Source organism: Haliotis cracherodii, unplaced genomic scaffold (genome assembly GCF_022045235.1).
Source record: "Haliotis cracherodii isolate W230 unplaced genomic scaffold, xgHalCrac1.p SCAF_1, whole genome shotgun sequence".
Taxonomy (NCBI): Eukaryota; Metazoa; Mollusca; class Gastropoda; order Lepetellida; family Haliotidae; genus Haliotis; species Haliotis cracherodii.
Genome location: NW_027266264.1, coordinates 25634950 through 25653154, shown reverse-complemented (window position 1 = coordinate 25653154; position 18205 = coordinate 25634950). Strand labels below are relative to the sequence as shown.

The window sequence follows — 18205 nt, the reverse complement described above, 5'->3', positions numbered from 1 at the left end:
TTGTAGATGTCATTCTGCTGCTGGCCAGCCTGGTGTCTGTGATTGTTGTATTATAGATGATATTATTATTGTATTATAGATTTAAGATATTTCTTGAAGGAACTGACAGGCTGCTTGTTTGGTTGTAGATGTCATTCTGCTGCTGGCCAGCCTGGTGTCTCTGATTGTTGGCAGCACCCAGGACATGTTTGCTACTTCCTCTCTCCGAGGTTTTCGGTTCTTCCAGATCCTGCGTCTTGTCCGGATGGATCGACGTGGAGGTACATGGAAACTGCTTGGGTCTGTGGTATGGGCTCACAGACAGGTGAGAATTCCTTGCAGAACTCTTTTCATCTGTTAGCCAAATAATTTTTTTTTTTTTTATCTTCTAAGAAGGGCTGCTTCATGTGATCACTAAAATTGGAGTCTTGAGTGCAAATTAATCCAAAGGGTAGTAATAATATACAACCACGCTTACTTGAACACATGTTTATGAAAGCTGTTAAGAGACGTCACATATATATTCCTGCAACTTTGGATAACTTTCATATAAAGTCAAGGTCACTGACACAGGATGAAACAGGGCTCAAATTTCAGGAAGTCTTGAATTAATCCATGAAAGGTCAAAGCATTTTCATTCATTTATGATAGCCTCTAAAAAACTAATGCAATACCTGTCACATGTCATGGTTTTGTCACATACCGAGGTATTCACTCATGAAAACATGCAGAAGTAATAGCATTAATTTAGAGTGAGTGAGTTGGGTTTAATGCGGCTTTTAACAGTATATTCCAGTTATATCGCGGCGTGTCAGCTTAATGTGGGAGGAAAGCCCGAAGTGATGCAGGTCTTAGACGTTTACCAGTTTGATGAAACCCACGAGCATGGGTATGGTGCTGACAAACCTAAAAACATAATCTAGGGGATTCGAACCCACAATCATAGGTTACTGGCGTGCCCAAGGGACGCAACTCTGCACAGCGAATTGCGGCGCCTTAAACGACTGGGCCACCCGTGCCCCCCATTAAATTAGAAATGGTAATTATGTATTATGGGGGTAGACAGAGGTGTAACGCTAAGTTGTACTGCATGAGACAACAGCAGAGATCAAAGATGATCATCCATTGATGAGATCACCTGTCACCTGATTTGCCAAACTCTTAATAGTTAATCATACATGATTTAAGATATGATTATTGTCAATGCTTTTTCATATGCAGTTTTGGTTATCTTTATTTTGTATCAAAAGTTTGTTTTATTTTGCATTTTGCAATTGTAAATATTCATCATTCAACTATACAAAAATGTGTCAATGTAGTGATACCATGCATTCATAAATCAAATGTAATAAATATTTTTTATAGATGCATGCACTCACTTTTCACTATGTCACCATGCAAACATCACCGTAATAAAAGGCCTGTAATCTTGTTAATGTCTGATACATTAAATATGAAATTGATCATGTTGTCTCTAAGTTAAGACTGAAAGTTAGAGAAACAAAGTTAAACTGGCAAGTAATGATTCATATAATGGTTATTTAAATAGGTCTCAAAATATCTGAACTTTGTTATTAACACAGTATGCATTTTATGTTTCTTTACATACTGAGAATTTTTATATATTTGTATAACATTTCTTTATATATTTCTATGCTTCCACAATCTTAGAATACTTGTTTCTTTTGTCTCCTCATCAATCACAATTGATGTTCAGTGTGCTTTTGAAAATAATAGAAATAAGACATAAAGATTGTCACATGTTGGAGTGACTTTTACATGACATTTTGCGAAACTAAATGTCATTTGTTTAAAGCTAAGCAACACATGGCCTGCCACATGACAGCATACATTATGGTGGGTTAAAAATGGATCAAGGACAGTTGGTAGTCCTAGCAGACCTTTGCAGATTCCATTTAACATGGTGCTATGTTATTACTACCCTTTGGATCACTTTGCACTCAAGTTTCATTCTCAACTTCCTTGGGAGTATACAACCCAAGCTGCTGTATGAGGCACTTGGATGTGTACAGTCAAATTACCATCTCATCCTACCAGGTACCCATTCACTGCAGTGTGAACATTGTAAACATTTAATAATGTCTCTTGCCTGAGGAGGCGCTACGTGTAACATCTACTTCAGTGTGGGGCAGGACCAAAGCCCTGGAAACTATCAGGAGACAAGCTTCTGAACTCAGTCACCAATTTTGCCAACTCCCTCCAATCAGCATTGCTTAGATTCACCTGACTTTATACCTGCCACCTACTTTGGTTGCCTGCTTATACACATGATGTATCCTACTAGCAGTTAATGATTACACGGGCGCCTCCGTGGTCTAGCGGGAGAGTGTCCGTCTGAACAACGGAAGGTTGGGGGTTCAATCTCCAACCGCATCATACCAAAAGATGCTAAAAGATGGTACTTGTTGTTACCCTGCCTGGCATTCAGCATTAATGGGATAAAACAAAGAGTGGTCAGCTTGGCGGTAGTATGGAGTGTTTTTGTCAGGTGTCCATGTTAAAACCTCCGGCAGGGTATCTTGTTGGGCTAGCACTGTCAGACCCATTAAACCAGGCTTGTAAACCTACACACACATAATATTGAACGTCACATTAGCATCATTTCACCTCACCTTGTAATTACCCTAATAATACTGTGACCTGGTCTCAGTTGCCCACGAGCACCATAATATCATCTAGACTCAGGCTGATACACTATTGACAACAAAGTGTTTATATGTCCTGAACTGTTAATGAACTGTTTCATTACATTTTCCCAAGGCGAGGGTGTTAACTGACTATAAAAGTCGAGTTTCCACCAATGAACTAGGCTGAAGTTCCAGGCTTGGTCGAAGCACCAACAGTGGCTATTACAAGTTATGTCCCTTCTGTGTCCCTCCTATTGACCCAATCAGATTCAGGCTTGCATTTGCTTCAAACAAGATGGTGGTGCCCAGTCAAGACGATCTGATCGATAATCAAGATCTATATTTTAATAAAATGGGTCTTAACTCATTAAGTGCATCAGATAAAAAATTCCTGTCTAGTAGCAGTATAGGTATATAAATCTGGCTCCAGTGGAAGTGAGCCAGAACTGTCATTGTCTATACTACTAATGTTTTAATACGTTTGGTCCTATCAGATGTCAAGTGTATACTTATACTCTCTCTGGCCCGGCAGTTTATGTGTCTTTGTGATCATGCTTATCTTTAGCCAAATAGGAAATAATCATATATATACATGAAGAAGAGGATGAGGATAGACTTTTGAAATGTCATGGTTGAAGAAGGTGATGTTCATTAAATATTGAGTGATCTTTAGGACTATTTATTTCAATTCTAATCTGTTAAGATGAATAATAAATCATTTCATCATCACCTCAAAAACTTCTAGTAATTATTTCAGGTAATTGTCATATATTATGCATGACAATGACAACTTCAACTGAAGTCATATCATGGGTCATTGTCTTCCTGGACTTCATCTCTGCAAGTCCACAGGAGTCATTCTCTTGTTAACGTTGTATTTTGATGTTTATGATCTATTATTGCAATTGCTCAGGGGAGGGATGGAGGCAAGTGGCTCTATTTTCTCATTGCACCTTGCATAGAAATATGTGAAACATGAAATAAAATCATCTTCCCAAAGCAGGGGAGTTAACTGACTCTAAAAGTCCATTTTCCACCCTTGCCAAAATACAACTCCATAATTGCAGCCTAGTTCAGCAAGGGTGGAAACTGGACTTTTACAGTCAGTTAACTCCCTTGCCTCAGAAAGATGGAAATAAAATAGGCATGACATAGATGATTGTGTGTGGTGGCATCTAGTCGTGTGTACAGCCCACAGGCCACGCAGTCAGTTGAAATTAATCAACATCAGTCACAGACAGTAGTTGGATGCATGGCCATGTTTAGCAGCTTGATTCCTGCCAGTTTCTAGTGCTTTGGTCCTGCCAGTTTCTAGGGCTTTGGCTTGCCAGTTTCTAGTGCTTTGGTCCTGCCAGTTTCTAGGGCTTTGGTCCTGCCAGTTTCTAGGGCTTTGGCTTGCCAGTTTCTAGTGCTTTGGTCCTGCCAGTTTCTAGGGCTTTGGTCCTGCCAGTTTCTAGGGCTTTGGTCCTGCCAGTTTCTAGTGCTTTGGTCGTGCCAGTTTCTAGGGCTTTGGTCCTGCCAGTTTCTAGTGCTTTGGTCCTGCCAGTTTCTAGTGCTTTGGTCCTGCCAGTTTCTAGTGCTTTGGTCCTGCCAGTTCCTAGGGCTTTGGTCCTGCCAGTTTCTAGTGCTTTGGTCCTGCCAGTTTCTAGGGCTTTGGTCCTGCCAGTTTCTTGGGCTTTGATCTTGCCAGTTTCTAGGGCTTTGGTCCTGCCAGTTTCTTGGGCTTTGATCTTGCCAGTTTCTTGGGCTTTGGTCCTGCCAGTTTCTAGGGCTTTGATCTTGCCAGTTCCTAGGGCTTTGGTCCTGCCAGTTTCTAGTGCTTTGGTCTCCTTAGGCAATTAATGTTCTCCCAGCATGGGTACCTGATAGGATGCGTTCTCCCAGCATGGGTACCTGGTAGGATGAGTTCTCCCAGCATGGGTACCGGATAGGATGAGTTCTCCCAGCGTGGGTACCTGATAGGATGAGTTCTCCCAGCATGGGTACCTGGTAGGATGCGTTCTCCCAGCATGGGTACCTGATAGGATGAGTTCTCCCAGCATGGGTACCTGATAGGATGAGTTCTCCCAGCATGGGTACCTGATAGGATGAGTTCTCCCAGCATGGGTACCTGGTAGGATGAGTTCTCCCAGCATGGGTACCTGATAGGATGCGTTCTCCCAGCATGGGTACCTGATAGGATGAGTTCTCCCAGCATGGGTACCTGGTAGGATGAGTTCTCCCAGCGTGGGTACCTGATAGGATGAGTTCTCCCAGCATGGGTACCTGATAGGATGAGTTCTCCCAGCATGGGTACCTGGTAGGATGAGTTCTCCCAGCATGGGTACCTGGTAGGATGCGTTCTCCCAGCATGGGTACCGGATAGGATGTGTTCTCCCAGCATGGGTACCTGATAGGATGCGTTCTCCCAGCATGGGTACCTGATAGGATGAGTTCTCCCAGCATGGGTACCTGGTAGGATGAGTTCTCCCAGCATGGGTACCCCGTAGGATGAGTTCTCCCAGCATGGGTACCTGGTAGGATGCGTTCTCCCAGCATGGGTACCTGATAGGATGTGTTCTCCCAGCATGGGTACCTGATAGGATGAGTTCTCCCAGCATGGGTACCTGATAGGATGTGTTCTCCCAGCATGGGTACCGGATAGGATGAGTTCTCCCAGCATGGGTACCTGGTAGGATGAGTTCTCCCAGCATGGGTACCTGGTAGGATGTGTTCTCCCAGCGTGGGTACCTGATAGGATGAGTTCTCCCAGCATGGGTACCTGATAGGATGCGTTCTCCCAGCATGGGTACCTGATAGGATGAGTTCTCCCAGCATGGGTACCTGGTAGGATGAGTTAACTAATTCCAAGTGATAGTTAGTGCATTGATGTGAGGGGAATTAAACATCTTCACTCTGGAATATTCATTGTTTTTACAGTATCTTGAAATATTTTTTGTTTTGGGCTGTGGTTGATGATGCAAATGATGAAGATGAAGATTGAATTGTTTAGAAAAATGATTCTAGTACATCCAGATGCCTCCACTTGATTGTCTACTTCTTTGTTTAATATTGGTTGTTGATGAATTTGCATGTAGAGATCTGTATGTTCAAATAAAGATGGAATTTGATATGGCTCTGTGCATAACATCTGTGTCAATACTTGATAAAAACACTGTTTTTGGCATATAGAATCAGGCATACCAGAAAACACAATGGAGATCAGTATAGAAAAAGAAAATTATGCTTCCTTTGAATCCTTTCTTCCTAAGTAATTTACATATTGTAAAATTTAATAATTTGAATTTCATATTCCTGTTAATGGAACAGTTTTCTCCCAACAAATTATATGACAGAAATGGACTGTATTTACAAATATGTCCAGAGCTAGACCTTCCTATTGTGTAGATCAATTCTCATGATGTCAATCACTGGATTGTCTGGTCAAGATTTGATTATTTACAGACCACTGTCATATAGCTGCTGAGTGTGGCGTAAAACAAGAAACGAAACAAACTAAACTTCCTATTTCGGACAGTATATGCGAAAGGAAATCAAAGTACAGTGCATGGTGATAACTTACCCATGTGTAACACTGCAAATTCTGACTGATGTAACCAAATATTAATTAACAAGTGACTTATGAAATATGGATGCAAATTGTGCCACTCTCCAGATCTCATGATTATTCACATTATTATCAATTTGTTGTTTCCCATGTTGGAATGAAACAAAAAATGCAAAGTTTTTATTATATGACTTAAAAACAAATCCAAACCAATGAGGACTAAAGTTCAATCAGATGCAACAGAGTATCTCACATAATTTTTGCATAAATTACTAAGGGAGTTTCATTTCATCACTCAGATTCTCTCTGAAGCTCAAACAAATCTCCTCTTGACATTACAAAACAAATACATTATTTGTTCTTCTAATCCTGTTTGTAGATTCCATGTGCCAGGCCATTAACGGTGTCAGAACCTACACTGAAACGCCACTCTTATTTCTAATAAAGAAGTTGTTCATCCATAAATTCTTATCCTTAATTAGTACTCCAACTTCTTAATGCCTATCAAAAGAAATTGGTAATGTTAAATATGTTTGTTTTTTGCAGGAGCTGTTGACCACTTTGTATATTGGTGTCCTGGGCCTCATCTTCTCCTCCTTCTTCGTGTACCTGGCAGAGAAAGATGCCCACAAAGGATTACTTGGGAAGGAAGGGAATGAGAAGCGTTTCTCCAGCTTTGCTGATGCCCTGTGGTGGGGTGTGGTAAGTTAGCCATGCAAGCTGGGCTTACATATATATAGAATACTAAACGAGCTCCCGTGTAATACCAATTTTATGAAACGAGTGAATAGTTGTGGTATCTGACGAGCGAAAGCGAGTCAGATACCACAACTATTCAAGAGTTTCATAAAATTTGTTTTACACGGGAGCTCGTTTAGTATTTTATTTATTGCTTGCCATTTATAGCGTTTTTTAGAATTATGCTGTTGAGTGTGAATAGGCTGACACCTACACAACTCACGGCGTAATCCAATTGAGTTCAACATAATAATACTTGAAACATGTCAAAAGTTGAAACGTATGAATTTAATACCATACAACGGTCTACCTTTAGAATTCAGGCATCCGTTCAACAAAACTATCGTAGCCCTAAGGTTATCGCAAGTCACGTACTTTAACTTAGACCAATGACTGTCGTTGCGCTACAATACGATCGCCTTGTGGAACGGGGCCTTGCACCTCAAAGTTTACAATCATGTCACAGTACCAGATGACGTAATTTGTGGAATTTTGTTGCAAGATCCATCGGCTAAACAATGCCATGTGACGTCAGCCTGGCAACAAGGTTGCTGGGATCATCGAGTGTGGATAAGCTCCTCTCAGTGATCTATCATCTCCACCCGCAATGTCGCTCAATAAGCCAAGGGATGTCTAGAGCTTTCAATATTTGTTCGTAAAACGTGTTCCGAGAATACATAAGCACGCATTTTGGTATTACACAATGTGTAATACAGCTGTATGTTTATTAAACGGGTGATCTCTTCACGGGCAAATAATAAATCTGAGGTCAGTGATAATTGCTATTTGAAGAACCTGTGAAGATCCGGGTTAAAATTTATATTTGAATGGTTTTATATTTTTAATCCAGGTTAGAATTGATCTTCAGCAACTCATGCTTGTCATTAAGGGCGACCAGTAGGATTGGGTTCTCAGGCTCACTGACATGGTGGATGCATGGCATTGTACCCTAATTGCGTAAATCGATGCTCATGATGTCAATCTCAGATTTGTCTGGTCTGGACTCGATTATTTACAGACCGCCATCCTATAACTTATGAATCCCATTTCTGGTTCCCCCTACCGTGATATTGCTGGAATATTGCTTAAAGTGGTGTAAAACCATACTCTCTGACTCACTATATCTTGAATATTGCTCAGTGCAGCATTTAACAACAAACAAACCAATAAAATATTATTTGAAGAACCTAAAGATCACAAACAAAACAAAACCTGGAATACTGGTCTTTATTTATTTAGAACAAGCAGACGTCTTCTTCATGGAGCAAACCATAAATAGTGACAATACAGGGCTGATGGAGAAATTTATAAAAGCACCAACACCAGGAAGGTGACTTCCACCAGTACACTGATATCTTGTAAACCTCACGTTGCATGTAGCCAGTCGTAATGGCGTGAGCAGAATATGTAGTGATGATGATGGCTTGCTGATTGTGAGAAGAACCTCAAGCAAGCTGAGATGAAGACTTAAATGGAGTTATTAGAAGAACCCTTAAGGTTTTCTGATATATGTAAATGAAGCATTACAAGTCAAGTCCATTTTGTAATTTGTTGGTAAAGAAATAATGAGCACATATGTTTAGAGATATGGGTTAAATACAGCAAATTAATAATAAGTGACAAAAATTGAATTCTCTTAAATTTCATTTCTTTCAAATGTGTACAACTTTATTGGGGCCAGGAAAAGTTTTATTATCTATTCTCATGGTCATACAGGCCCTATTTAATATGAATTGTAATACGACTATTAAAAATCTTGCAGTATCGTTGGCTAATCCATACCACATGACGAAAGAATACATTTCAAAGTAGACCCCCAAATCACTGACCTCGAATATTGACTCATCAGATGGTCAGTATTGACCTTTCATGTGATGACCCTTCCTGTGTCTGAATTCAGAGAGATTGATTCATCAATAGGAATATTTCTCACTTGGACCTTTTGATGGTTATCAATACATTCTGTTGAACAAGGAACATTTATTTTCAATATGCTCAGCATTCAAACCATCATAAAAGTCAACAGCAACCAAGAGGAACACTGAATCTCGGAAACTACAAACAATAATTTGACCTTGATCATACAGCCTTTCTCAGCTCTGATGACAAGAAGCTGGTGTGGCTGTTCCTCTATATTTGACATTCTACTAATCTTCATATTGACCAGCACAGATCCCAGACAGACATCTGAATGTCAAAATCACAAACCATGCTAAAGGGCCTGAATCTTTTCTAAAGCAAAGAATGTATTAAAATGTGGAATCTCTTTGTAAAGATAATCTTGGCTAAGTGTCTCTCGAGATCAGAATGATCAGCCCTTGATCTATATGTGTAGTTCCAGACCACATCTTGCCAAGTGATTTAATGACCAGGTTTCCCCTGGGTGTTGGATCATCATGTTTAAGTCGGCCCTTTTGACCGCTGGTCACTTGGGTGTTTTTGATCAAAATAATTTCGCGTGCACTTCACGATAATTGATCTGGTAGGCGATGGGCTGGTGATGGACTCATGGGAATGATTGGCCTGGTATTTGTAGTACCAGTGTAAGATGTCTTGGAGCGCAATATTTAGGTTTGAGCTTCCTTGAATCTTATTGTTAAATCATTCTTCGATTGTAAAATGTGTACAAGGACAGATACACCTACATACACTTTGTAAACAATGAGTAAGTAAAACAAGGTTCCTACTTACATAAATGTCATGTCTATAGAAGTAAGGATAATGTGTGCTTCAGATGCTAAAAATCCCACTAGTGAAGCCTGACTGCGAACGACTCTACTTTAACTAGTCGTGTTGATATATTGTGTTTGTCAGTTCAAAGGCCTTCTAGATCATTTGTTCAATGCATTGTAATTGTAAACATGTTTTAAATTTGAATGTTGATAGAAGCACTTTGCTTTACTGTCTAAATCAGTTTAAATCGGGTTGATTGTCTGCAGCTGCTTGATAATGAGTCTGGTGGTTCATGATTTGAAAGAAAGTGTTAAATTACGTACTCCGAGATAGACAAATCCTAATCAAACGTATCAAAGTGTGTTTCTAAAATCTGCCCATTACTGCATTTTAACAAGGTGTATCTCCAGGATATTCTTATTACTGATACCGTATCAAGGTGATTATGTGCTTTCTTAAAGATTTCTTTACATAAATATGAGGTCTGAATGTCATCCACGTTGGACTGTGAACAGACTTGACCCCATGTAACGTCATTGTCACTGGGAAGGGAGTCCTCAAAGTAGGTGTGACTGGTTGTATACTTTGTTTTTTCTAGACATTTTGATAATATCTTTTTGTTGACTGGTGACGTTCTGTTAACTTGTCAGAACAGAAGCAGGTCAAGTATGAGTAACTATTGGCCCATGAGAACTGTCAAATTTTATGTTTGGACAAAAAGTTATTGAAATAGTTCATATAACTGACACGTTTGGTAGCTCATTTAACTCTTAGCCAATGTCATGGCCTGTTTGTCTGTCATGTCAGCCAAAACTTTACACACTTGTTCCCACCAACGATAACACCCCAAATTGTTCAAGAGGTTCAAATTTGATTTTCAATATGGGTACCATTTGAATAAGCTATTTATGGCCATTATCCAGGCATGGAACTTGTCATATGCATTACTCACCAGATGAACTGGTGCCTGTTGCTATTTCAAAAAAATTCAAAATTATATCTTTACAATTCCATGGAAACAATTTTGTCTAAGTATCAAATGAGAGTATAACTTAAACTGTTCAACATATTTCAACAAAACTTGGCTTTTGCTTGACTGATCAGTTGAACTGGTACCTTTTGCTATTTTGAAATCTTTCTAAATTTTATTTTGTTATGTTTCCATGGAAACAATTTGGTCTGAAAAAACTCATGTCTTCATTTCCAAGCCACCACTCTCAAACGTATGAATATTTTTGCAGGAAACTATACATGTGCAGGGACCACATGCTCAACCACATGTTCTGTTTTTCGTGATATTTTACATTTTGATCCATAAAAATATTTGACCATGCTCTTAAATCCCCTCAAAATGAATTTTGTTCACACTGTAAACATTATCTCCTTGTGAACCAATGGACCAGTGAAGCTGAAACATCGCATGACATATTTAACGATATTTGAACATCGATACTGACAGCAGCTATTGTTAAGTGGCTGTCTTTGTTGACATTTTAGATTGTTGCTACTTATATACAGGTGAGCTACAGTCTCATGGCACAAGGGCTTATCTTGCTAATGTAAATGGCAAAAGTGTTTTTTTCTTTCCTTTTTCTAAACATGATATAGCACATATTTCCTGTCTAAACTAAAAAAAGACCTGTCTCCTTTTGTCTGACAAGAACATGAATCCTTATCATTTGCCAACAAGTACGGAAGCTCTTTATCCTGTTAAACCTAAATGAAATGACCTGCGGTCAAATGTGAGTCCTATGTAAGTCACTTAGCAGATTATTGAGTGAGATATGGCCATTGTGAAGTCAGCTAGCCAGACTTAATGTCATTAAGTCTTTGCCTTTTGGCAGTGAAATGAAAAGAGAGCCTTGTGATCAGGGTTGATGGTGTGTTTATCCTCGCCTGGTAATGCATGTGTTAAGATGCATTGTTCTGTTTCCTGTCGGATCTGATCATTTCAGCGGCTGATTTGTATCTAGGACATTAACGGTAACATCAGCCTTGTTCGTTTCTAGATGTACTTGGCCGATAGGATCCATTTTAATTTTTCACCCATTGTGACATAAATAAAGTCAGTGTTATCGCTGTGGTCAGAATGGATGACCAAAGATTTGATAGACTGATGTTTTGCTGTGTACGTGAAAACCATATTATATTAAAATGCAGGAACATAATCCTTCCTTATATGAATATAAACATCTTTAGTTTTTTAACTGTTTTTAGTTTATACCTCGCAACTCATTAAAGTAACTGAAGATAAGGTAAAATGGAACAGATATATCACCTGTAGCAACAAGAAGTATTTGTTGTTTAAAATTTAAAGAACTGGTTGCATTTTTCTTGGTTCACCACTACATAAAATAAAACAACATCCACCCAAGGCATCACAATTTGTATAACACTTCTCAAGTAAAATGCTCCTGTTTATGAATGAACCCAACATATGTACTACAGCAAAAATATTGAATATCAGTTTGGCATGGCTGATGCCTATGTTCTTCATTGAGGCACATGAGAGAATTAACTAGTTCCTGGAAGTGCTTTGTGTGCTCATGTCCAGTGGTACGGGACCTTGAGCTAAAAGCAGTCCTTTATGAAACCTTTCTCTCTCACCAATTGTCTAGTTCTTCATCTGTCAGGCAGCGCCATCCTCCTATTCTCTTGGGAAACCTAGTTCTTGTGAAGCCCTGCATGTCCTTTGTTTCTCAATACCAGGATACCCAGAGCCTAGAAAGACCCTCTCATAATAGCAACTCCACTCTTCTCAGAAGGCCCTATTGGAGCTGCTGGTGTAGCCATCACTTTAAGTCACTGATAAACATTTTTTTCTACCAGAGCAGGAGGCAGCTTCATGACCTTTCAGGGCATTCTCTGGCAGAAGGATGTGGTCTCTATTTCCCTTCTCCCAAGGTTCTGGTCAATAAACAGAAACTAGACAAACTGCTTGCGTCAATTTGTGGCTAATCTCATCTCTTGCCAGGGAGGGTTCTCACAAGTTGTTCCTGCAGTAGATAATGTGGTATCTAGGTCATATGTGACAGATTCCATCCTATTACCTATGTAATGCTTGTAGTTTTTTTAATAGTGTATCTAACTGTTCCTTGCAGTATGTCGAAATGTTGGTGAATATATCCTGCAATAATTTGCTAAATTTTAATTTTTCATCTTGGTCATGTGAAGGTCTTTTTTATGTAAGTACTCAGTTTGAGTCCTGATCATAGCAGAAGGTTGGTGGTTCAAACCCAAAGCCATGACACACAAAAAAACATTAAAACCTGGTACTTGTTGTCACCCTACCTGGCGCTCAGCATTGAGGGTATAAAACAGACCTGATTGGCTCGAAGTCTGTTTACTGTGTCTGTGTTTAACTGAGGCATGGTATCTGTGTGGGCACTGCACTTTCCTAATATTTGTCCATTTTCCAAATGTCACAGACCCAAGTTGTCACAGTGAAACACCTGAAATGCTTTTCTATGGATATCGTGATGGATGACATGATGAGCAGGCATGGTGACATAAATTGGTCTGATGTTTAATAAGATGTCTTTACTTGACAAATATCGGAAACAATATGTTACATCTCTTTTCTCAGTGGGACTGAGCTTGAAAATTGGTGCCATAAAAAATATTTTTACAGACCTATTGCCCTTACTCCATGCTTTTCAACTTAGTGCTTAGTGTCTGCAATGGGGACCTTACTCAGAAGATCTAAGAGATACCATCTTGTCAGCGCTGAGTTAAGGCCCTCGCTCCATGCATTTCAACTCAGTGTACCGGTATGCTGTGTGAAATGGGGACTTTTCTCAGAAACTTCTTACATTACGTGAATGAGACTTTGCATGCTTATCGATGAGATACTTGTTAATCAATGCTTGACTTTGTTGGGGTCCAATGCAATTGGAAAAAGAAGTGCTGTGACACTGATATTTTGTTTCTCGGTCTCATAAGCAGTTGGGCCGACAAGAAATTACAGTTCTCCATGCTGGTTGTACGGTAATCTAGTGGGGCTAGATGTTTGTCACTGGTCTTTATTATATTAGTACTATGATCACACCATCAAGCAGAGAGCTCATTGTGGTCATCCAGTAGTGTCTAATGGAGTGGGGGGCTCCTCCTTAGTGTCTGCCCAACCATTCTGAATGATGTAATACTGCTTGAGTTCAACAAGTTCATTTGCTGTTTACTCTTGGAAGACTTTGTTCTTTGTGGGTGTCATGGAAATACACTTCCATGTGCAAAACTACTCGAGTCAAACTGAATAACAAATTCTCTTGTTATGTCCTATTGGGCCAGCACAGGTGCACTGCTGTTGAATCTGGAGGCACTTCTGTTGAGGTTTATCCCAGTGAAAGTCAGTGTCCTTGTTCACAGACCAAAGTGTTTGTTAACTTCACATTTAGTATGAACTTGAAGAGATACCGCACAAAGCCTACTTACTCTGGGGTACAAGTATGTCTAGCGCAGGTTGGACCTTATCTGGGTCTGGCTCAAGGCCACTATCTGTGAGGACATGAGAGACATACTTGACACTTTGCTGCTCAACTTAACAGATAGTACTACGTTGCACAAATGAGGTCTTGCTTCATGACCTTGTCATGGTCCTCGTCTGTTTCTCCTCCTGTGAGGATACTGTCCATTATGACACATGCTGCAGGGATCTCTTCAAAATTTCTGTCCATTGTGTCGTGGGCAGGTTTGACTCATATTCTATCTTTATTTAGAGATAACCAGTCTATGCGTCGACCACTGAGAAGACCTTGGACTTTGGGAACAAGGCAACCATTTCTTCCATGGTCTGGATGGGGTAGTGCTCCTACTTAATTGCTTGATTCAAGTCCTTAGGGTCTATGCATACTCTTACTTAGCTTCTTCACAACTGCTACCCAGTATGGGGGATACGTCACTTTAGTGATGTGACCTGCATTCTCCACTTCTTTAGCTTGTTGACAATCTTCCAAATAGTGCTGTCAGTTGACACCATGGGAGTGCACATCCTTCCATTCAGATTGGATGGTGTGTGTAGGATTCATACTTGCTCTTTGAGTTTACCACTGGTTCTTTACAGTTCATATTCTCAAACAGTTTGTAAGGGATGATAGACCTAGCTGCTCCAGTGTCCAGATGGAACTGAATAGTCTGTCACGTGTATATCTATGTCACTTTCATCACCAACTGTGACAACACGTATGAGATCTGCAAATTTGGACTCACTATCAAGTTCAAGAACTGCATTGTCTTCCTTGTTGCAAAATGCTGCGGCCAAGTAGTCACACTTTGCATGTTCAGCTTGGTACTTATCGTACAACGTCCCGTATCAGCACTTCCAAATTTCCTCTGACAGGGTGAATTATTCTTTGTTGGTCCCAAGCATTTCACTTTTTAGAATTTTCTTTCTTGAGTTACCCAGTTATGTCTACCCTGCTGACATAAGTTAAATCACTCTTTGGTCTTAGTCATTGACACAGATGATTTGGAGACTTTCCTTTGAAGTTTCATGATTCTGGTAAGTCATCACCCTAGTCTGTCACCCAAGTAAAGCCACTAGACCTTGGAACATGAATAATGTTGCTTAAACCTTCTCCATTCCTTGTCCAGATTGAGAAGTTGCCAATTCATGCACAGTTGATCAGTAGACAGTCGAGCTGGGACAAGTCCAAAATTACTACCCCCTTCCCGACCCCTTATTACCCGACCCTACCTGGGTACCCACAGCAAGTCTTAAGAGTTGGGAACAAAATGTCTGATTAGTAATTGTTTTACCGCAGCCCTGGCTAAAACTATTTAGATACATGTATCAAACAATCAGATCATGCGTTCACTGAAGTTGACTGAAGCTTTATCTTTACTCAAACATATACAAGTCAATAGGAATGTGTGCATCGTCAGAAAGAAATACGAACATTAGCGACTTGTAGTGTAACAACTGAGCTATAGTGACTTTTTGTCATTAAACGATATATCACATGACTAACCACGGGTCCAGGTAGTCCTGGAGGCACCCGGGTCCTAATAAGGACCCAACCGACCCGAGTTGCCCGTCCCAGCCCTAGTAGACTGCATAATTTCACACAAACCAGCACTTTATGATGACAGTCCATGTAGTTGCATTTCCTGTTCAGGGTCAGCCATTTCACATTCACACTCATACAGCCACTAAGCACATGACATGCCTTGCATGCTTGGGACTTTCTGACCCATGAAATCGCTCGTTCAGCCAGAAATGCATGAAGTTCTTGCCTCTGACTGCAAATTCTATGCTTGAAAGTCTGTTATGCACTTTTCGGTGTAGGTTTTCAATCAAAACAATGTTTTGAAGATGGTTTGGCCCTGCTTCTAACAGTTTGTAATACATAACACCACAATAGAGCATGGAGATGTGAATCAGCCCATAGCCAACAGTTTAAAAGAACACAAGACCTCTGTTGCATAATTTGACACGAAATCTGCCCTTTTGGAAATCTCATTAGAAATCCTGCCCATCATATTCCTGGCAACAATGCAAGATTATCAATACCAACATCAGTCACTGGAAAAAGAGCAAACTTCAAGAAACTATTGAAATCCAAAGAAAGAAGCCAGTGATTAACAGAGCCCAAGGCACCTACCTACCTAGCATGTACTCCACTGTGGTTTAATCATTTCATCAACCACATAGGAACATCTTGATTGCCTTATTGTTAGTGTCACCGCAGTCAGCTCCTTGTTATCACAACTGTATAAGCTAACTCAGTATTCACCTGATGAAGGGGGCGGTCGGGTAGCCTAGTGGTTAAAGCGTTCGCTCATCACGCCGAAGACCGGGGTTCGATTCCCGACATGGGTACAATGTGTGAAGCCCCTTTGTGGTGTCCCCCGCCGTGATGTTGCTGGAATATTGCTAAAAGCGTCGTAAAACCATACTCACTCACTCACTCACTCACCTGATGAAGGCTCAAGAAATATCTCTGAAACATCATTACAAAGGAGAAAAGAAGATGTTTAGAAAGAATAAAAGAAAGAAAAAATTCAGAACACCATCGATACACAGTTATCATGAGATTATAAAAGTCATAGCTCCAAGAAGGATGGAAGTTATAAGACTTGTTACGGAGGCAGACCCATTGAAGCGTGTCACCAACCATTACGCTGCACACACACATTTAGCCAAACACATCCACTGAACAGCCGGTGAAGTCACAGATTGCTTGCATAAAGTGGATAATGATTGAAGACAAAAAAGTAAAGCTTGAAGCATCGTTAAAGTGTGTGCCCATATCGATCTTCATTCTGCAAATACAAGATAAAACATAATCTAAATTGATCATCTAATGCCTCGTCAGTAAGAAGAAAGAACAAGGTAGGCCTGATTAACTGCTGGTGTAATGTGAAGACAGTGATTACTATAAACGCCTTTGAGTTGAAGAACAAGGCTTGTTCTCTGGAAGCCCTAATCTGTCATAAAGTCACAATCAATACTTATCTGAAAAAAATCATGATAAATTGATTGACATGCATTACGTCTATTGTGTGTTTCTGGAGTAGTTCTGACTCCACCGCTTAAGACCATATGTTTTTGTAAGTCATTGTTACCAAGAAGCTGAACAGGATATCCCAAATTCTTTGTAAAGGAAAACAATTTGTAAAACAAATAATATTCAGCCAGTATTTTCCTACTGTGAATGAGTGAATGGATTTTGTTGTCATTTTCAAGTGATCTGCAAAACACGTGTAAGCTTGCATTGATATCACAATCTGTCTCAGTGAAACTTTGTGAGTCCATACCATGTAGTAATAATAATAACCGCTCTTCCCTCAATCACTAATATATTTACCAGTTTAATGGGATGGCATGGTTTGATTAACATGGAGGCTCTTTGTGATAGAATTGTATTGTGCACTTATGCACACATTTATTTTTCTGATGATCCGCTTGTGAAGGATGTCAAAACTCATAATGAAAACAAGGCATTCCACCGTTTTTTATAACAATGTTTTTTTACTGCTGGAAGGTACAGAAATTAGTGTCAACCAACAAATTGCAATATTAAAACGCCCCATTTTTCAAGGAGACGCCATCTGAACAACCACTGCATCGAGTTAATGTGAAATATGTTGAGAGGATCAGCAAGTTTAAAAGCCAACAGTTTAAAAGAACACAAGACCTCTGTTGCATAATTTGACATGAAATCTGCCCTTTTGGACATCTCATTAGAAATCCTGCCCATCATATTCCTGGCAACAGTGCAAGATTATCAATACCAACATCAGTCACTGGAAAAAGAGCAAACTTCAAGAAACTATTGAAATTCAAAGAAAGAAGCCAGTGATTAACAGAGCCCAAGGCACCTACCTACCTAGCATGTACTCCACTGTGGTTTAATCATTTCATCAACCACATAGGAACATCTTGATTGCCTTATTGTTAGTGTCACCGCAGTCAGCTCCTTGTTATCACAACTGTATAAGCTAACTCAGTATTCACCTGATGAAGGGGGCGGTCGGGTAGCCTAGTGGTTAAAGCGTTCGCTCATCACGCCGAAGACCCGGGTTCGATTCCCGACATGGGTACAATGTGTGAAGCCCATTTGTGGTGTCCCCCGCCATGATATTGCTGGAATATTGCTAAAAGCGTTGTAAAACCATACTC

General features: G+C 40.0%; 1 protein-coding gene across 1 annotated transcript in view; it reads left to right on the top strand.

Moving 5' to 3' along the window:
* The window catches only part of LOC139462444 (potassium voltage-gated channel subfamily KQT member 1-like), a 179782-nt gene that overhangs the window by 129186 nt on the left and 32391 nt on the right, over positions 1 to 18205 (top strand). The window contains exons 4-5 of the mRNA XM_071244167.1: positions 129 to 304; positions 6721 to 6876. Coding sequence (XP_071100268.1) covers positions 129 to 304; positions 6721 to 6876 — 332 coding nt within the window. The remainder of the gene's footprint in view (positions 1 to 128; positions 305 to 6720; positions 6877 to 18205) is intronic.